Source organism: Lagopus muta, chromosome 6, assembly GCF_023343835.1.
Source record: "Lagopus muta isolate bLagMut1 chromosome 6, bLagMut1 primary, whole genome shotgun sequence".
NCBI lineage: Eukaryota > Metazoa > Chordata > Aves > Galliformes > Phasianidae > Lagopus > Lagopus muta.
The window spans coordinates 12,333,808-12,355,033 of NC_064438.1; the positions used below are offsets into that span (position 1 = coordinate 12,333,808).

Consider the following 21,226-nt stretch of genomic DNA (forward strand, 5'->3'; position numbering starts at 1 on the left):
CAGGTGTGAAAGCAAAACAAACAAAAAAGACATCTAATGGGTTTCACACCACTAGAACCAGTGGCTCATAGCAAACAAATGGCTTCTCTTTGTGACCCACCTCTATTGCCCAAAATACTAATAAAAATTAAAAGGAAACAGGAGAAAAATCAGCCAAGAAGACAATTATGTATTTATGAAAGAAAATTCTACAAACCAGAAGGAACTATAATACATGACACGGATCTAAACAGCATAAGAAAATAACATCCAGCTGCCCTCAGAATCTCCTGGAAATATCAAAATACTAAGCATCCAGTGACTCCTAATAATGTAGTGTAATGGCAAACACTCTGCTAGGCAGGCAGTGCCATTAGGATGTGTGACTTTCTCTTAGAGAAGACAATGGCAAGTAGTGAGAAGGCACTGCCCTTCTAAGTCAGTTTGATACTCTATGATAGGCTGGAGGTAACTCAGTTTCACATGGCATACTAAATTTACCAATAGATCCACCATCATCAGGACTATCAACGCCATTAAAAACGTGAACTGCTTTCATTTTCATTCATTAAAAAGATATGGAAGCTAAAAAGGGAAAGCTTCCCTAATTACACCAAGTTATGTATCAAGATGGGCAATATTTAGTTAATATGATTATTTACATACTTAATTGCATGCCTCACTGCTTTGAAAAATTGGAAAAAAAATATCTTTCAAGTATGGAATATTCCAAGACACTCCAGACACTCGCTAAGTCTTGCCCCTGGGTTTGGGCTTTAGCTGGGATAAAAGCTGTTTTGCTTTTAGAGAAACTGGAAACATGAAATATCGCATGAAGCTCTAAGCTGGAAGAAAAATTACAACAGGAAATTTAGTAGATCTTAAAATTGTGTACATGTAGTTGATACTAAGCAGATATATGATCCTGGTTCAAAAAAGAAGGGGAGGCCATCTATTACCAGACCAGGTCCATGAAATGATGAACCAAAGCTAAGAAAGCAGGGTGGGGGGCAGGGGAGGTGTTGGAGCACTTTTCCCACTTTGCATTCATCTGCAAGATGAGAAAATTCCCTTCTCAATTCTCTCCACTCATGATTAGAGTCATGACTGCCTCACCAGCTGTGCCTCTGGCTCATTTTAAATTCAAACTACGATGCATATCTCACTTTTAGACTTTTAATAGCAATGCCTTAAAATGCAGATTGCTGGCTAAATTTAGTTACATGATTAAAAACAAATCTAACTCATCTCTACCCAGCAAACAGATCTGCTGCATTCAAGGTTCAATAAAGGACTTAACTCTTCATCTAAACACAAAGCCAAAGCAAAAAGAAGAAAAAAAAGAAAAAAAAGAAAATCAAAGCACAATTTAGCAACGTCTCTAAAAAAACAAGATGCATAAAACATTAACCAGCTATGGAAAACTATCTGCAAATGCATCATAGTATACCATAGGGTTTTTGTTCTGTACTTCTGCAAATAAATTCAGCACTGTGCTACTACAGCAGTATGAGTCATACTCCTTTACTGACGTTCTATATTTATATCTCCATGCACTTCTGCACTGTTATATGCTTTCTTGCATACAGGCCTCCCTAACCTGGAATCTCCTTGCTGCTGCAGTCCAACATCTGCTCCCCTAACGTGTCACAGAAAAGTGAATAGGTATTTCTTTCTAAAGACGTTCAATTATTTCTGAACAGCACTTTGAAAAACACAATGCAGATGCTTTCATTCACACACAGTGATTTTCTTGAGTCTTGTTTCCTGCTTATTCTCTGTAAGCGGACTGCTCAGATGTTCATCACTTTACAGGTATGGTCCACGTCCTATTTCACTAGAGTTAACATGGTACAGTGCTACAGAAAATGTTATTCAGACATTACAAAATGCAGTACAGCCATCTTTTCCACATCATTTTATAAGAAGCGTTACCTAAAGCCCCAATATTGCAAACATTTACAAATCTGCCTTATTTGGAGAACCCACATAGGCCTACTCCTCTCAATATCCCATTACCACCTGAGTCTATCTAGGAAAGAACAGACATCTGTCTAAAAGAGATCAACAAAGCGAAGGCAATTAAATTCTAAGTGCTAATATTTACCTTGTCAAAAAACTCAAGGGCATGCTGTGGAGAGACAGACACAGAAACATCACAAAAAAAAACCTGGAATGACAGTCTGCAGGAACAGCAGGCTTTCTTCACATTGCTCACAGCACACACTCCCAAGAGCAAATATTCACAAGTTTTGCACATTGATTTGAGTACATAACAACCCTCAGACATGCATGATTCTGTAGCGTTAGAAAAGTCACAATATCTACAAAGAAATAGGTAGCATTATGAAAACAGTTTTAAATGATCAATCCTGCACCCTCCTAAGGGGTTTTAAACTTCTTAACCGTTCCCAGAAGCAGCTGAGTTTGATATGCAATGGAATTCAACCCTAATTGTGTGTCGTTCTTAAGAAATTAAGTACAAAACAAAATAGAAAACTATCACAAAGCCAACAATAGCACCTTCAGAGCCCTCCCAGAAGATCACCCTGCTAGTTCAGAGTCTGAACCATTACAACAGCAACCACTAAGACAGAGTGGGCTGCTCACCTCATGCAGTGAGCAGCTGTAACTGCAGCACTGTCACTGACAGGAGGAACAAAGCAGTCTAAAAATGGATGGGAAGCAGAATTTGTGTCCTTTGAAGTCAAGAGACGAATAATGAGTAATGAGGTGATGTATTCCCTCCAGGATACTATCCCCATTTTTTCCTCACCCACAAAAGAGTTTAAGAGCACAGGGAAAAAAAAAAAAAACCAAAAAAAAAAAACAGGTTCTACCCTAAGTTACATGTGGTCAAGATGCCTAGCGTCAAGGAGACTGCAAGGAGAGAGGGGGAAAAGGTGTAAACGTCTGCATAATGGTGCAAGTATTTATAAATACCATTTATGCCCCTAAAAATCACCATCACCTATCAGAACTCGCAATCCAGCTAGCAATATCCTTTAACTCGCACATTCTTGTTGCAACTCGGACCTCTAACTCTACACAATTGATACATTAAAAGACTGTCCAGGAGATGTATCCAACATCCCCGAGCCATAGGACACGGAGCAGAAGAGGAAGAAGTTTAGATCTGGAAGTTTAGCATTAGAGATGTTTCAACCCATAAATACAACGAATGCAATGCAAGCCCCTCGTATAGAAATCTGCCACTTGCTGCAAAGGGGGAACAATACTAGCGAGGTTTAATTTGGATACCTACATAATCAGTGATTGTTTGCAGTGCCAGCATATCTGTGTTTCAGGATTACCACGTACATAAAGATGTAAGAACTCACAAGCTGTGCTGCCCGTTAACAAGAGAGCTGCATGTTTGAAAGCAAGAGGGGAGAAATAACATAACACATCTCCTCAGGAGCACAAAAGGAACAACAATGAAAATAAAAGCAACAGAAAGCTCTCGGCTCTTCGTGGCCTTCTTTTCTTTGACATTAAAAAGGATGTTGATTGAAAGAAGCAGTACCGTCACATTCACGCTTCGCAGAACGCAATGAGATTGGACAGCTTTTAATGATACCCTGAGCTCTCTCCTGCCCTAAAGCAGCTGGCCAGGTGGGGAAGAGTCATTGCTTTGAAGTAAAAAGTTCAAATAAATAAATAAAAATATAAATAAAAATCAGACACTCTGAAAGCCATTTTACATGTCAAATTTGTGCCTACACAGGATTAGCTCACTGCAGGGACTTGAATCCCAAGGGCATGGGGTGACCTGATTTGGATGAACACTGCTCCAGCTCTGGTGGATTGCAAAGTTTTTAAATAACTATCCTAGATTCTTAAGTTGGACACAGTTTGTTACAGATCTCAACTATCAGCTTCTGCTTGTGTGTATGCCCACAGTGGTTTGGGCTCGTTTGGTTGAGTTTTTAATCTTCAACTAAATGAGCAAGCAAGAAGAGACAAGCACAACAGCATTTAACATCCTCCTTTGTATTGCGTGACTTGTCAAGATGATTCTTCAAAACAGATGAATGACTGGTAATCCACGCTGCCACCTTTATGTCCTCCCCACAAGCTTGCCCTTCTCTTCCGGCAGTTTTTTTTTGTCCATTTTCTTTCAAACCAAATGCTTCAGCTTCAATCAGTTGCATCAGCAGCAGGCACAAGCCTGAAAGAAAACATTTATGCACAGGCAAACTCCTACATAACAACCAACAGCTGTTGAAAAGGTCAAATTATGAAGGCAGAAACATGAGAACAAAATGATTTTCAGTTTGCTTAATATTTTGGGATGCAAGAAGTAAGTAGGAAAACATACTCCTAAATGTGTTTCTGTATATATTTTTCCTGAATTTTTGTAAATGTAATGTTTTGTTGGATTTTTTTTTTTTTAACTAAAGAAAAACAAGGTTTCTTATGTTCATTAGAAAAAGAATTTAGCAAAGCTGATAAAAGGCACTGACCCTGAATCGACCTGTCTTTAGCAGGTTTTGTACCATTTTTCTTATAATAAAGTGACATTGCGTACATAATATCCCCTTCCCATGGCTTCTAATCTGCATGAATCAGATGCTAGTACCTTCTTAGTATCATCCAGGTCTTCCTCCAGCCCCCAGAACAAAGTAAACTTTTCTCTGTTACCATTTACTCTCAGTACATACTGTGCTCCCTATAGCATTAGACAGACAAGTCCCCAAAAAAGCAGCTGGCAATAAAATGTTTTTTCCTTCCTCCAGATAGAGACTTTATTCTCTCAGAAGATGAAGAAATTATTAGCAGCTGATTTTATAAAAGCACTTGGACTGCAAATTTGAAATCATGCACGTGAATCCTGTATTTCACTTGGACTTGGATTTATGTGCTCAATTTTGAGAACAAAAACTTCAAGTCACTGTAAAGCAAGCTTCCACCTCCTTGTCAGCACCAGTAATGACAGTGTATAGTTTCTTGTAGTAGAAAGCATCCTTTCATCAATAAATGAAAACAACCAATTTATTAAACAACAGTATAGCCTACATCAGGCTGCTTGTGGTCAAGACCAAGAGATGGTCACAAGAGACACAAATAAAATTGCTGTTACATCAAGATTATCTTAGAAAAATAGAACAGAATGAAAGCTCCAAAAACCTGCCATATAATTATGAAGTAATCTATTTGGAGAAACTGAAGCCTGAGTGATACTGGCTTATCAAAGCAGTGATGATAGAAGCTTTGCATGGAGGAAATCAAAATGCTTTCCCATATAGCAGGTCAAACGAGCCACTGTCTTACAGAAAATCAGTATACAGCCATTGGTGCTACTTCCTATTCCCCTCTTTTGAAAGCATTTTTGTTTGGGGATTTTCTGTATCATTGTTCTGTACTGATGCAATTGTTTCCCCACGGAGTTGTCCATGGCACGCAATTTTAACAAGCTTCAGTTCCAAATACCTCCTCAGCTGCTAAGATTCAAGTAAGGTCATGCGTGAGAACAACTTCCTACAGCATTTCAAGTCTCTGCCTACCTACTGCAAGGAGAGATGGTCAACAGCAGAAATGCTGAAATAAACATGCGTGGAAATTTCCATACAAGAGCTTACAACCAGAGAGAAAGCCTGGACTTGAAACAGGAAAAGAAAAAAATAGACTTGACCCAAACAGGCTCTTCAATCTATCAGAGCATCCCCAAATCCTCAATCTCAGCTGTTTGGGATCTGCACAGAATACACATGCTTAATCTTCGTGCTGATGTTCAAATACGAACCACAAAAAAACAGATGAAATCCCATCTGAGTTTCAACTGCCATGACACAAACTGGACATCTCTTTTTCCTGTTATTATACAAAAGAGCTCTTCAAAAACACAAGTGTGCAACTGTCATAGTCTGCAAAGTCCCCTTCAAATTTTTCCTTGGGGTAAGAGATGTGTTTATTCTTCATGCCACTGAGACTGAGCCTCGCTCACCAACCAGAGCTTGCTGCACAGCAGCTGGGGGCTGGCCCTGGATCATGCCTCTGAGCAGGCACATTCAGTGTCCAGCCTATTCTTGAACCAGGGATGACCTCAGGTTGTTGGTTTGGCTCTCCTCATCTTCTGGCTGCAAACTTCTCAGAGTAGCACATTAATCCTGCAGTATCCTATTTGTGCTTACATGCATATAATTATAAAAAACGAGTGCCTGAAATATACTGCCAAATGAAAACTGCTCTGGAGATCAACATAACTCCAGGTCAGCAAAACCAGTACACATCCCTACCATACAGCACAAGTTAATCATAAGGCTTGGATTTCAGCAGTATTTATAAGAAAAGCAACGTGACTTTTTTTCATGGGTTGTATTAAAAAAGAACTCCATCTTTTAATTTAAGGAAATCAAGGCACAGAGCAGCATGGAAAATAGTAGAAAGAAAACTGACTTTGCTTAAGAGACATAAGAAATACAAGAAATACTGATGGCTATCAGTTGCTAATCAGACTTGTATATGTACAAGACTTGAGTGCTAGAACATAAACATCAGTCATGCTATTTTCAAGGCACTCAAATCCAGCTGCATGCATGCAAATGCACAAAAAACAAACCCCCAAGTACTAGAAAACATCTATGTGTTCATACGTACATCAGCACAACTTCATGCTGTAGCAGCACAAAGTCATTCCCAGCATTCATACAAGCATGGTTACTCCCTCCAAAAAAAGTCTGACTTAATTTTTTCATGTTGGGCTTACGTTAGATTATTTCATGGCTCCTCACAGCTGGAGTAATTCAAACAAGAAAAGTCACCAGTCTGGCTACCAAACGGAAGGAGCAGCTATACCTGCCTATCAGATGTGCATCTGCTAAGTAGCAAAGAAGGGGAAAGAAAACATCCTACACGACCACAAAGGCAGTACTCAAAATTCATAGCTGCTAATATATCTCCTGGACTCAATCAGAGCTTACCTCAGATCCACTATTTGAAAAGTACTTGAAGGTAATCATGAAAAAAAGAAGCCAGATGGTTAGGATTTTTGTTTGGTGTTTTTTTTGTTGTTTTTGTGTGTGTGTGTGTGTGTGTGTGTGTGTGTGTGTGTGTGTGTGTGTTTTTTTTTTCCTCTATCCTTGCTTTGTTTTTGTTCTGTTTCTTAGGAAAAAGAAGTCCCAGAAGACACTGCTTTTCAGGAACACTCAATTCTCACTAAGCTTTTAAAAAGCACATTACCTATGCTCAAATAATAAGATTCATTAGTGAGTGTTAACCCTGCATAATTAATTACACCATACAAAAAGTGTCATTTAAAAGGTTAGGAAAACAAGTATTTAGCAAGTCTTAAGATGCTACTAAGGTTAAATGAAATCTCTAGATCAATGCACATGTATGTACAGATTGTGTACACGTAGGCAGTTCCTTCCAGCAGTGGAGCTTATCAACAAAAACATTACAAATGCACAGCTTTAAATGAGTTACATTGAAATATAACAGCCATCTCTCTTGCACACACAGCTCAGAGACCAACAAGGCAGAATAAATACACATCATGTCTGGAAAACATATGTCATGCAGATTAGTTTTGCTGTTACGTAATGACTGGTTTCAGCTTTCACATTATTGTTTCATGAATGGTGGGTGCAAAGCACTCCTACTTCACATAATTTCTTCAGTGCACATTCTTACCATTCGTTTGCTTCACATCAGTGCTTTGCTCTACTAAGGGCTTTGAGTTGCTGAAACTTCAGACAATTCTGTCATTGCTCTGCTATATGCAACTATGTCATGTGATGTGATAACATTAAATGCTCAAAATAAAACTGCCATTCTTTTGCCCAGAAAGATCAGCAGCCAGGTCAAATAAGGCACAGTGTATTTCTAGTTAAATGTGATGAGGGCTGACAACACTGATTTGTCTGCATTACATAATTCACCTACCAAATTTTTCCATACAACAATTGAGGTTTCTCTGGTCTATGGTCTTTCTTTTCACCTCTGTGCAAAGCTTCAACTTCAATTTATAGCAACTTAAGTATGAATGAGTTAAAATGAAAGTGAAACAATAAGCATCAGTCAAGCTTAAGCTGAACTAAACACCTAGGCACCAAGGTAAAGCCAGATTTTAAAAGCTGCACAGCTTCCATTCCCATACATTTCCCAAAGTAGTTTGCACAAGGCCAAACAGGATAAGCCAGAACTGGACCACCTATAAAGTAACAAGCCTCCACCTAAGTGGTCTTAACACCAAGACACAATCCAACCAAACTAAGCTACCCCAGCTTATTCCTCACTTTGCTTCCCTGGACTGCAGACATAAATACCCCTATGAAGGTCACTTGATTCCAGATTTTCCCAATCACAGAACAGGCTTCAGTAGCAATGAGAAGCAGAAAGACTCAGAATCCAATGACAATCAACATGATCTCCATTCTACAGACCACAATACCAGTCTGACAGGAGTGTCCTATGCCTCTCAGCTGAAAGGGGATGTAGGAAAGAATCCTCCAAACCAGCCTTCCTATCTGTGCTCACTCCTGAGTGACAGAGCCTAATGAAGAGGTGTCATGGTGGAAGCCACAACACATGAAGTCTGGAAGCTGAATTCAAACAGCTGAATTGTGCTGGCATAGGCTGCCCATAGAGGTTGCGGATGCCCCGTCCCTGGAGGTGTTCAAGGCCAGGTTGGATGGGGCCCTGGGCAGCCTGGTCTAGTATTAAATGGGGAGGTTGGTGGCCCTGCATGTGGCAGGAGGGTTGGAGATTCATGATCCTTGAGGTCCCTTCCAACCCCGGCCATTCTGTGATTCTGTGAAAGCTGTGAGGCTGGCAGGCAGAGACTCAGGTTGTTACTGCCTCTTGTTCCACCTACCAGAATGACAAATAGTGATCTTGTAAGTTACTTACTCCACATTTGGATCTTTCTCTAAAAATATAGTGGAGAAGGAACTTGGGAGCAGTTTGATGGAAATCAATAGGGCAGCAAGTTCTCCTGCCTTCACTTCTTTTCAGCTTCATATAGGTGAATTGGCAGACATCAGTATAATGTGATTGAAGCAATGTCTATGATACATGTGTGGTTTAACACACACACACACACACAAAAAATAGGACAGTATAACAAAATCACAAGTGGCTCAGGCAGTGGCAATAACTTCAGCCACAAACATGCAGAAGAACCAGAAAGACAGAGACGTTTACAGCTAAATTCTTCCTCTTCTGAGTAGAACTTAATATCACCTTTGTACCCTGATTAGACAATAGCTGTAAGATGGGAGGTGTTTCCAAGACAGTTATCACCGCAATTTCAACAGTTTAATTTGCATTAATTAAAAAGAATAAGAGAAAGAAATCCAAAGAAATAACTTGGAACCAATAAACTGCTCTTCTGAGCCCTCCAAAACCACAACTCTTCTTGACATTGACTCAGGATATAGACAACACAAGGAAGACCACATTTACAGTTTCTTATAGGCAATCAGCTCATCAAGGTTTTATTTTTGAGACAAAAGGAAGCCACTGCTGCTGAGAGCCCAGGTAAAATCTTTCAGCAGACATGATGCCCAGATACGGCTCAGATATCACAACCAGGAAGAGATTGTGTCTTATTTTCAAATTGAAATGGCAGGGAATATCCAAAGCCACTGTCACACAAATCATTGCCATTGTGGGTGAACAACTGAGTCTGTTTTCAAAGAATGAGGGATCAGGAGGTTCTTTGCTTCATACAGAGTCTGTGCTGTCAGCAAGATCCCATTAGAACCTTCTTACTCATAACCTTCCACATGCTTGCTAATGTAACTGACCTTGTTTATTATGTTTGCAAAATATATGGCTAGCCATAAACTGCAGCAATCCAACCACAGAAAGCAAAGGAAATGAACAAAAAGGGAGAAAAAAAATTTATCTTACACTCTAATGAGCTAAACAAAATCTATACCACATCTACACTTTACAGGTTCATTTTTCTGAAAGCTTTTTAAGATCAAAGTTCTTCCAAGCCAGGGCAGACATTCACATTGCTAGGTGCACAACAATCATCATTTCCAACAGCAAAAAAGATGATATGGCAAGGGAAAAAAAAAAAAAAAGAGGAGAGAAACTGAATATAATGGAGCCCTTCTTCCCACATAAAATCTCTGTTAAAAAAGCCCTGAAGTGTTCTGCTGAACAGGAACTGAATCGCCCTCTAAGCTCATCCAGTCACACAGTATTTAGTAAAATGCACCTGGACAGGCGTAAGCAAGCAGGAGGAAGTCATGGCCAAGATAACCTGGCCAGAAAAGCTCCATGTTGTATCTTTCCCTTCTACTGTGGGAAAGGAATTCTATAGGCTGCCATACACATAAGTGAGCAAACATGATCACAGTTATTTCTTCCAGTTTTACAATTCTTGTTAAAAAAAAAAAAAAAAAAAAACCACCCTTTGTCATTTATTGTGAAGTACATTTAACTAAAATCCATTTAAATCCTACTCTCCATAAGCCACCTAAATCTCCATTTGCCAATATACTCGTAAGATAATTTACAAGGGAAAGAGGGGTGGAAAGCAGGGAGAGGGAGATGTCGGGCTCTACTTCACCCCCTGTGAGGTCCCTTCTGGAGTACTGCGTTCAGGTCAGGGGTCCACAGCACAAGAAAGCTGCTGGGTCCAGAGGAGGGACACAAAAATGATCACAGTGCTGGAGCACCTCTCCTTTAGCTTAGGGAGGTGGGCTGGTTCAGCTCAGAGAAGAAAAGGGGATCTAGGGAGATCTCATTTCAGCCTTCCACTACTTAAAAGGAAATCACAAAACAAGAGGGAGATCCAACATTTTACACAGTCTGCTAGTGATAGAACAAGGAATAATGGTTTTAAACTAAAAGAGGGGAGTTTGGATTAGCTGTTAGGAAGAAATTCTTTACTCAGAGGCAGCGAGGCACTGGCACAGGCTGCCCAGTGAAGCTACAGATGTTCCACCCCTGGAGGTGCTCAAGGCCAGGCTGGATGGGGCTCTGGGCAGCCTGAGCTGGTGACTGGCAACTCTCTCATGCAGGGAGTTGGAACCCAGTGATCCTTAAGGTCCCCTACAATCCAAGCCATACTATGAGTGTATGGTATGCATAACTACTTAATGTACCAATTGAAAATTACTAAGAACAAAGAGGAGCAAAAGAGGGATAATTACCAAAGAGATATCACAAATCACTCAGAAGATCGTTACTAAATATCTATGGAGAAAACAGAATATATGAAAAACTGAACACTTGATAGGGTATGATTTCAGAGACAACTTTCAGTTCACATTGAACCAGGCCTGCTCCTTGATTCATAAAAAGAATTTCTTCAAATGTTTTACCAAAGTCATGTAGAAGTCAGGGAGCAGTACAAATAGATGCAACAATACACAGATACACATAGACTTACCCTAGCTACAAGTTTAAAAATGAAGCCAAGGAATGATGCCAGTTCATGGCATGGAGTCAAAGAAAATGCCAATCCTTTCTACCTATTTGTAGGAAACTTGAACTCAAATTCATACAGTTCTGAAAATAAAATCCAGAATGTTTTAATGTTCAGTGTGTTAGAAACTCATTAACTTGGTAGCAACAGCTTGATATTATAAAGCAAGAAAAAGCGATTGGCTGCATAAGCAAGATACAACTTAAAGGTCCTGTTTACTTAGTTCCTGTTAAAGAACAGGAAAAAAAATACATGCAAGACGCACGCTTGTGTTGTCAGACAGAACTAAACAAGAGGGGCAGAGACAGAGAGTGGGATGTAATAGAAAGCTCCTGTTGTGCTGCTGAGACATAGCTGTTGGAAACAAGACCTGCTGTGCCTCACGAGTGCAAACACTGGAGATCCAAGGTTTACTGTGATCTATTTGTTGCCAGCAGAGCTTCCCCAAGACTCTCCAGCAAATTGGCAGTTACAGGAACAAAGCTCTACAGCGGCCCTCACAAGATGCAACCCCCTGCCACCCTTCCCCAAAGACAAGTTGTATCATTTGGCTTTTGCATCTCACATGCAGAAATCTTCCACATATAAACAGTCTACAAAATTCATTTCTATGCAGCCCGATGAATGAATTCCCATCAAAACCCCAAAAATAGATAACAATGTGATAAACTCCTTCAATGTCTGATGAATGTGGCTCTTCAGGTCACCAGCTCAGGTCTTCTGGGTTTTTGTCGTCATTTTGTTTTGTTTTTTTCCTCCTTCTGCAGGAAACACTGGCTGAACCTGTACATTCAAACCCTCCCAGAATTCACAGCACTGGGGCTGCAGAGATGCAGACTGGCCCATAGCCAAGCAAGTAGCAAGAAAAGTGATTTCAGGAATGGAAAACATCAGTTCCCGTAAGTCATTGATGCTTTCTGTTTTCATTCAGTTTTCCCAATCACCTCTAAATATTGATGCCAATAAATGTCCTCAATTCATGAAAACCAGGTTGTTCCTGGAAGCAAGGCAAAAGATGATCAAAATTGCAACAACAAAAAGCAATCTTTTGGGAGCCCAATTCAGGATTACCAAAGGACATGGCTGAAGACCACATAGTGGCACATCTGGACATTCACCTTCACAGTTTTCAAAATGGCAGGATTTTGATTCAATTCATTAGCTTTACTGCATCTTTCTCAAAGCTTTTGCATTAATGGGATGATTTGCAACTGGAATGGAACTGTCTGCTAAAACGTAAATTACTTTTAAAAAAAAAACTCTATAGATGTGGCCACAGAAAACAAATGGTAAATTGCCACAGATATTCAGAGTATAATAATTTATGCCCACATTTTGCAGAGTTTAGTTACATGTGTCTACTGGAAAAGATAAAATGAATCCAATTCAGAAGGTGAACTCCACACACAAAAAGTTGAAGTATAACAAACATCTTGTCAATTCAGTTTGTCAGTACACCTCTTTACACATGTAAATCTTACGTGCCCACACAATGCTGAGTAAGTGTTCATTTCTATGTATGTGCACTCCCAGACATTTCAATTCTCAGTGCACCCACAGAAGGTGCAGCCCTGACATCAATTTGACCCCAGGCCCCCCCCAAGATCTGGTTCTCAGCTGGCTTCCAGCCCAGAACTGGCTTCCTGAGTTACAGGTTGCATGCTTCCCATTAACCTTTGCTTCAGCAGCTTATATAAGCTTCTCCTAAAAATAATAATTACCTAAGTTGAAACAGCAGTGAAAAATTGGCGATGGAGCAAGGAGGCAGCTTTGAAAACAGTGCAAGAAATAAGGCAATTCCTATATGCACCTTGAACCTCCAATCCTGTTACTGCATACTGTAAGTTACCCACAGAACCCATATTTACTGCAAAGTTTTTATCTCTGAATTTTGGTTCCCAAGCTTCTGTGTTTCTTTCATTCCTCTCTTCATGCTGCAGCCTATATAATCAAATACAGGACCTTCAGGGTTTGCCCTCAAGTTTGAAAACTTGCCAGCCAAAAACACTTAATGTAACCAGAAATATCATTATCAGTCAGAACATGAGATCTACCCGTAAGGAAGCCACTTTGAAGATGGACATAAAATCCTTCCTGCTTTCTCACAGGCAGCAAATAATCACAAACTCTCCCATCATTTGAAGCAAGTGGAAAGAAAAAAAACAAAAACCATCAAGCATCAGAGCTGTAGAATCATTAAGGTTGGAAAAGACTACTTAGATTTTCTAGTCCAACAGTCAACCCATCACCACCGTGCCCACTACTCACATCCCTCAACAAAGCATCATAGGGAGACCCAAAGATTGCAGAGTATTCCTTATCCCTTTCCTCCTTTCCTTATGTGCTTTATCTAAAAAAGGAAGGAATCTAACCTGTCACATTATTCCAGAGATCAAAAGATAGCTAACATTAACATTCAAGTCCTCTTGGGGTCACAAACAGATACGTTTATTCTCAAAACTGAAAATCCACCAATTCTCAGCCTTGTAGACCAGTCCTCAACTAACATACATGAATATATATACAAGGCAAATTAGTATATGAAAGTGCAAGCGTGCATAAAAATTAATACACAACATCCTTATATGGCTCAGAAAATCAACAGCTTACCCCACCAGATTATGCCCCATGACATCCTACTGGCCAAACTGACATAGCTGGAAACAGCACTAATTTTGCTCTTCCATCTAAACAAGCTAAATTCAGAACATATATCTGATGACCAGCCTGTAAATACACACTCTGGCATTCCATTTCTTCAGTGCTGAAAGTAAACACACCTTGCTGTGTGTGGTGCTGCTTTAGCAAAGGCAATCACTCCAAATGATCCTTAGAGCAGCACTGCTGTATTATCACTAACCACCAAGACAAAGACCCAGACCACCTCTTAGGTACAGCCACTAAAAGATCTTAAAAAGCAGAAGGAAAATAAGAAAGGGGTTTTGTCGTTATCGTTTTTCATAGGGATAATAGCAATATCAGCATTTTGACTTAGTTTTAAACAAACACAGTCTCTAGAACACCAGAGCTCAAACTCAGACGACTGCAACAAGATCTCTAAACTATTCACTGTTCAAAAATGTCATTTCCCAACTGCAGTTCCTTTTGGCAGAACACTCTATAGCAGCTAACAGGACAAAAGAGTCCTCATACAACAGATGCCTTATTGGTATAGCAGATAAGGTGCAAAAAATAAAATACAAAAGTCAGGATTTGCTCTCAGGGAGCTGCTGAAAATTTCAAGGCAAAGATGTATGCTTTCCAGCAGCAGGAAGGCAGCAGAGCCTTGATTCAAAAGAAATCTGGAGAGGCCCTCTAGCGGGCTGACACCGCACTGCTCGGTACCACAGAGCAGCGCCCGCACACCTCACCTGGCTGCAGCTCCATCCACTGCACCGCTTACAGCAAGGCTGGAGAGCTGCTTACTGACTGCAGAAAGCCCAAGTGCAAACAGAGCACGAAGCCCCTTCTTCTAGCCTCCGATTAGAAACATTCCATCAGCCTGTTCTCAGTCTTTGGATGCATTCTCATTTGCTTCAGAAAAACAGAAGATAAGCTTGTTTTACCATGTAGGTCACTAGCCTGTGAGACCACCCCAGGGCTTTCATGCAGACTAAATGACGTCAGATCAAGGGAGGTTTGCAGGAGCACAAACTCAGATGCGCATTTAGAATAAGGATTCCAGACATTATTCAGGCTACCTGAAGGGGTCTGAAGTATGCTCTGCCAAGACTTTTTAGCCACTGGCAGTTTCAGATAGGAAGCAGATAGATCATTCTAACTGCATTCTTAAGGCAACTCCTTCTGGGAGAAAGAGTTTGGAATTCTTTACGTGAACTCTAGCAGACCACCATTCCGTGTGCTGTCACATGAAAAATAACCTAGAGAACATATTCTGAACACTTAGATAACAGAACAGGGCAGCTTAAGAAGGCCTATTAACAAGATCTCAGAGTTAAAAAGGAAGTCGCTTGTTTTGAAACGAGTTGATGATTCACCTTTCAGTCTTTAAAGGTCTTTTCTTGCTGTTATTAGGTTTGCCTCCAACTCACATCAGTTCTATATTTTTCCAAATTCCCTACTTTGGAACCTTCAGCATTACAAGCTACAACTTAACTCTCTTATAAATAACTTTTGTGATAAGCCTCTCTTTCAGCTGCTACATTCAAAGCGTCTATCAATCAGAGAAGGACCACAAATTAAAGTAGACATTGTTAAGAAGATAAGCAAAGAGCTGACTGTTCTTCAAAACAGTATCAAATACATGGCACTGGTGTTCCTTGTGCCATAAAGCAGTGCTTTGGGAAAGAAATAAACCATATTACAGAGCAGTCAGCTGTAAAGAGAAACACTTGCACTCAGAGTCCAAAGTCAGAAGAATGCATCTGGTCCATCCTTCACCCAAGCAGCATTAACAGTGCTGCCATAATGGAAACGCGCACCTTGAAAGTCACTTGATACAAGCATTCATGCAGCAAAAAAGGAATAAACTAATGTGCTTGCTAGTGTCTTATCTTATCATCAGATACCTGATAAAAAACAAGCACAGTTTCTTAATCTTTTTGGACCAACTACCACTGACCAGGACCATTTCACAGAGCAATTACAACAGCAACTTATTTTGAAGTGGTTCTATGAAGGTCTAGTATGTCTAGTTGTGTACGTCCTTGGGAACCAGTAAAGGGTAGGAGCTACTTGGAAGGATTCTGAGTTACTTTAAAGTAAGTTTGCAACAGAAAAAGTCCAAAAGAGACCTCTACTCTATGATTAAAAAGAACTGGATCTGAATAGGATCAGTTAAGGATCCTATTCTATTGATGATGATCCCATCCTATTGATGATGAACAACACAGCACGCTATGAAAATGCTCCTTAAATTCCTTGAGTCAAGCAATTCCTATCTCAGGAATTAACTTCTTGAAACTGACCTACTTCATGATAGAGACAACAGAAGAGAGAGTTTACCAGACTCTAAGGACATTGGAAGGAAGGAAGGATGGACTGGAAACAGAATATTCAACACAGCTGCTGAATGAGATAGAAGATAGCATATTAAAAGAGATGCATGCATTTGAGTGATTTCAGGAGCAGCTGAACTCATAAGGACGTAGCAGGGAAGAAATAGATAAAAAAAAATTTAAAAAAGCTTTTTGTGTGTTTTGTTTTAAGTCACAATGAAAAATTTTGGCAATAGTTTGAAAGAAAAAATAAAGCAAGTCTTTTTAAAAGAGGATGGTCTACATCATAGGGAGAACTTAAAGAAGAAAGTGTTTAGGAAATGTTCTTTCTTGCCTGATAAGTTGGTAACTTGCTCAGACTTGCTTTAGAAGTATTAATCCACAGCACCCACTACAACTGCCACTGCTCCTCCAGATGGTTGCTTCTACCATCACACTGAACCATTTCAGTGCTCCACGGTTGTGCAGGCAAGCGCTGCTCACCCTGCACATAAAGATCCAAGAGCCATTTTGAAATGGCAACACTTGTGAATTTACAAATGAATATTTCAAACATCGAAAGTAGTATTTTACATAGTGCTTTCAATAGCATTTCATCTTCTTATTCATCCCTTAATTTCTACCTCTATGTATATTATTTGCATAGTACGCTCCAGTAGTAAAAGTAATGCATACTCTCAAATAGTAAGTACACTTGGAGTGGAGGTGCACAAGCAAAAAGTTTTGCTGCTTTGTGTTGTTGTTTTTTTTTTTCTTACTGATAGGGATTTGTGATCAAAGTCGTTTGGAGAGCACTGCTTTATGCAACTTCAGCAGCAGCAAACTGGAGCACCATTTCCTCTTTTGCTAGGATGCAGTAAAAATAACGGAGGGAAAATGACACACAGGGAGAAGCATTCGATTGGGCTGCATTTCCAGTTACTCAGAGAACTGCAAGTTTATCTGTAAGCAATTAGTGATTTTTCAGCAAGTTAAGTGCTTAGCTTACACTACATCTGGCAGATGAGCAACCTTTGGAAGTCCCATAAGGTTCTGATTTGTGTCTGGATGCTGCCAAAGGCCATTCAAAACCTTATTCCAAATAATTTAAGACTCAGGTCCGTTGACTTCCAAAGAGATTTAAAATTCGAAATACAGCAATAACTTACAGCACTACACCACTTGGCCAGTTCTGATGCAGACGTCAAGCCAGCTCATTTAAACCCCTTTCAAACATTTACCAAAAAAAAAAAGTACCTCTGCTAGTCAGTCAGCAGAATTGCCCCCTCCCCATCTTAAAACCACCTACTAGAATATTCCCTTCAGTTCTGTAATGGCCATGGATAAATAAGTGAAACACTGCAGTTTCTAAAAATCTTGGGGAAGTTTTATTTCATGGATATACATTATTATAAGGAATAATGAAGCCAGGCAAACCATGTTGACAAGACCTTGTCCTGACCAATGCCACTTCTTCCACCATTTCTATTCCTGTGAGAGTGACATTAATTATCAAGAATCATGCATTTTGAGAGAAATTCCTATCTGCCTGAAATGCTTCCAAGCAGTACATTGCATTGATTCCAGCTAAGAAATTTTCAGTATGCATCCTCTGAAAAAAAAAAATAAAGAAATCAGCATTCAAAGCTTTCAAACAGCTGAGAGGACAGGAAGAGCAATGCCTTTCACATAGCACTTCTCTCACGTACTTTGATGTCAAGCAACGAACACCATGAAACAGAATGATTAACCAATTTGTTTTTCCAGTCATGCATCGCATCTCTTCAAGTCCTACCACCAAGAGTTCACAATACACTGTAATTAAAACAGGCAGTTCTCTCCCAGAGCAAGGACATCACTGTGTGACCATGTCATTATTTACAGCGCCAATTTAATACCACACTTCAGCACACTGTGACGTTTGAGCACACAGTGACCAAGGACTCCTTGAACCAGTATCCATAACTACAGAATCCAGTAATAACAACAGATCTGTGTCCCCTCTGTAGGTTTTTAATGAACTGGTTATATCCTGACAGACCAGATCCTCTTAAATCTCCGACACAGCTCTAAGAAAAATGTTTCCATCTGTTCTTCATTTCCTTACCTGGCAGTCTGCACAAGCTAAAACAAATGTAACACCTGCAAATCTAACTCTGGCTGCTCTTCTTGTTTTATAATATAATAATCCTTTTGATCATCTTAACTCTCATACCTCAGTACAGATACTGCACATATGCACATACTATTCACATATGGTAACAGCAAAACAGTTTCAGATGCTTTACCTTTCTCTTCCACCTTTGTATTTCACAACAGAGCAGCAATGCAAATGCATTTTAATGACCTTCATCAGATCAATCATCATTTTACATGGATGTCATCAGTACACAGCATTCCTTATCTATTTCTACGAAAGAATCCAACCCTATAAGTCTTCTGCATGCAGCAATCTTTCACATTTTCTTTTCCCAGGAAGGTACAGCCAAACATGCACAGCAAAGTCATTTCATCTTAGGATAACACTTTTCAAACTAACAAGGTCTCCTTTTACTTATCTTTTCTAAACACTTTCCATGTTTGACCACAGAAGCAAGGCACTCTAAACCAGCTCAGTTTGTTTCTCTTCTGAACACATTATTTTATTCAATTTTAAGCACCCTACTACAAAAGAGCAAGGGCAGCACTAGAAGGTACGCTCAATCTTGTAGTATAACACGATTAGCACAACTGTGCACTGGTAGATCTTTAGATCCTCAGCTAAGACTCAGGTATGAACCATTCCCTGGTTACTTATGACCCCCTCCATGCCTTTCAGGCAAACACTTGTTCAGGATTGTCTTCTCCCTCTCCCTCATTCCTGTGTTCAGTTAATACTAGTAAGATCACAGTTTGCATGCAGTGTAGGCTATTTGCAGATCTGCTGCCACATCTGGCTGCTTTTTACACATCCTACCTGTCTGCGCCACCAAGTGAGTCCAACCACTCCAAACTGCTCCAATCTTTTCATGTGAGAAAAACTGAGTGTCGATCTTCTTGGGCTCAACAAGAAATATCTCTTTGCTCACCAGCTGCCCATGTTTGTTGCTACCCCAGACATAGAGGTGTCCTTCACCTGCAGTCGATAAGGAAGTAAAATAAGCTGAAAGTGACACACACAGAACAACACCAGATACATTACTTGACTCAGCTCACAGAATGGCCATGGTTGGAAGGGACCTCAATAATCACAAATCTCCAAACCCCCCTGCCACATGCAGGGCCACCAACCACCCCATTCAATGCTAAACCAGTGAACAATTAATGAATATACCAATGTTACGGTATAGCAGTGTACAATTAATGAATATACAGATCTTATGGTATAACAGAGAGCTTGGCTACGATGTTATTACACCAAAGCAGGAAACAGAAATGATAGGTGCACTCACCCTACCCTACCCTACCCTGGGCTCGTATGGGAAACTCCAGTGGAGTGGATCTCGAGAAGAGATCCTTCCCTATTTGTGGTCTGCCCTTAAATGGGTCTGGGAGAGGTGCAGCCAGGCTCCACCCCTTCCAGCAGCACAGGAGAATTGCCTTCACCTGTGCTCCTAGGGCTGACTCATTGCTCACCTCAGGTGATCAATCAGAGGCTCAGCAAAGGCTCACCTTTACAGCAAAGGCAAAGTTTTATAAGAGAGCTAAGTAAAGTAGAAAATATCTTAGAGAAAAAGCTTTAAGTATTTTGAGGTCATTCACTGAGCACTCCCTCTCTGCCCACTCTGTCCTTGCAGGCCAGCTTTTACCTCCAGCCCAAAGCTTAGACTCAGCCCAGTAGATAACCTGAAGAGCAGCAAATAACACAACTCCCCTCAAGAGCTTGGGAAACTTGAACAGTCTCCCAGTCTCTTTACAGGAGCTACAGGCTCCCAGCTCCACTTGTAACTCTGCTGCTGAATTCAGCTTGAGCATATTCAGTAAATCCTCAAAAGCAGGGATGGTCTAATGCTCCCTACCCCATCCTGCTCAGTCACTTCCTAAAGGAATATGATACACAGCTAAGAACAGGTAGGTAAAGCAGGTACTACCCATCACAAAGCAAAATCAAAGTATTATCATGTCTGAAAGCACTACTACACAACTACTAAGAGACTTCTGTAAGTAACTGTCTTCCCCCACTCCCTTTGCAGAAGAAGCATTTATGCAAGTACACACTCCAGGATTCCACCCACAGGGATAATTATATTTACAGAAACATGCATTTGCTTCGTGTGGCTCCCCAATATGAGTTGGAGATGCTCACAGCCTAACAGCCAATTGACAGTAATGAGGTAAGTGTTCAGATGAGTCCTTCTGCAGATACTACTTATCATTAATCCAATCTTTTCAGCATGAAATGATTCAGCTCAGGTTCTAGACCTCCATATTAAAAAAAACATAACCTGTAATAAGCAGAACACGAGCTGTGCCAGGCCTCCTGAAGTCAGTTCATTCTGCACAAGCAAGAGAAGTCATGCACACACCAAGTACACGTTCACAGGCCAAGAAAGTCTGGAGATTGAAATCTCCAACACAAAGTGTCATTCAGATCCCCCTGCCCCCTTTATTTATTGATAAAAAGAAAAATTAACGTTTGCAACAATACACTTCAACCCTTGTATCAAAAGCCTCCCGCTGACTGTTGTTCAGTGTCCTACCAGCAGGTGGCTCGTGGGACAGAGCCCAAGAGAACTGCATTGCTCAGCAGGAAATTCCTAGAAAAAAAATCTGCAGTGATGCTCACTTAATAAATAGCACACTCTACAGTAACTTAAATAAGCATCCTTAGAAGCTAATGCAGGTGGAAGGGCAGCAATACCAGCATATCATTGAAAGCTTCGACACCTACTTTGTTAGATGTGGTTGCCCTGTTGCCAAATAGATTGCTCTCAAAAAAAAA

General features: G+C 40.3%; 1 protein-coding gene across 15 annotated transcripts in view; it reads right to left on the reverse strand.

Moving 5' to 3' along the window:
* The window catches only part of SERGEF (secretion regulating guanine nucleotide exchange factor), a 136,748-nt gene that overhangs the window by 109,834 nt on the left and 5,688 nt on the right, over positions 1-21,226 (reverse strand). For 13 of the 15 annotated variants that reach the window (XR_007377700.1, XR_007377702.1, XM_048948453.1 and 10 more), the window contains exon 8: positions 19,262-19,420. The exons of 1 other annotated variant lie outside the window; for it this stretch is intronic. Coding sequence is in view for 12 of the 14 variants with exons in the window: in XM_048948453.1 (XP_048804410.1) it covers positions 19,262-19,420 (159 nt within the window). In the remaining 2 variants the exon portion in view is untranslated. Of the gene's footprint in view, positions 1-2,990; positions 4,151-19,261; positions 19,421-21,226 lie in introns of those variants that run through there. One more of the 15 variants, XM_048948450.1, reaches the window with a different exon arrangement.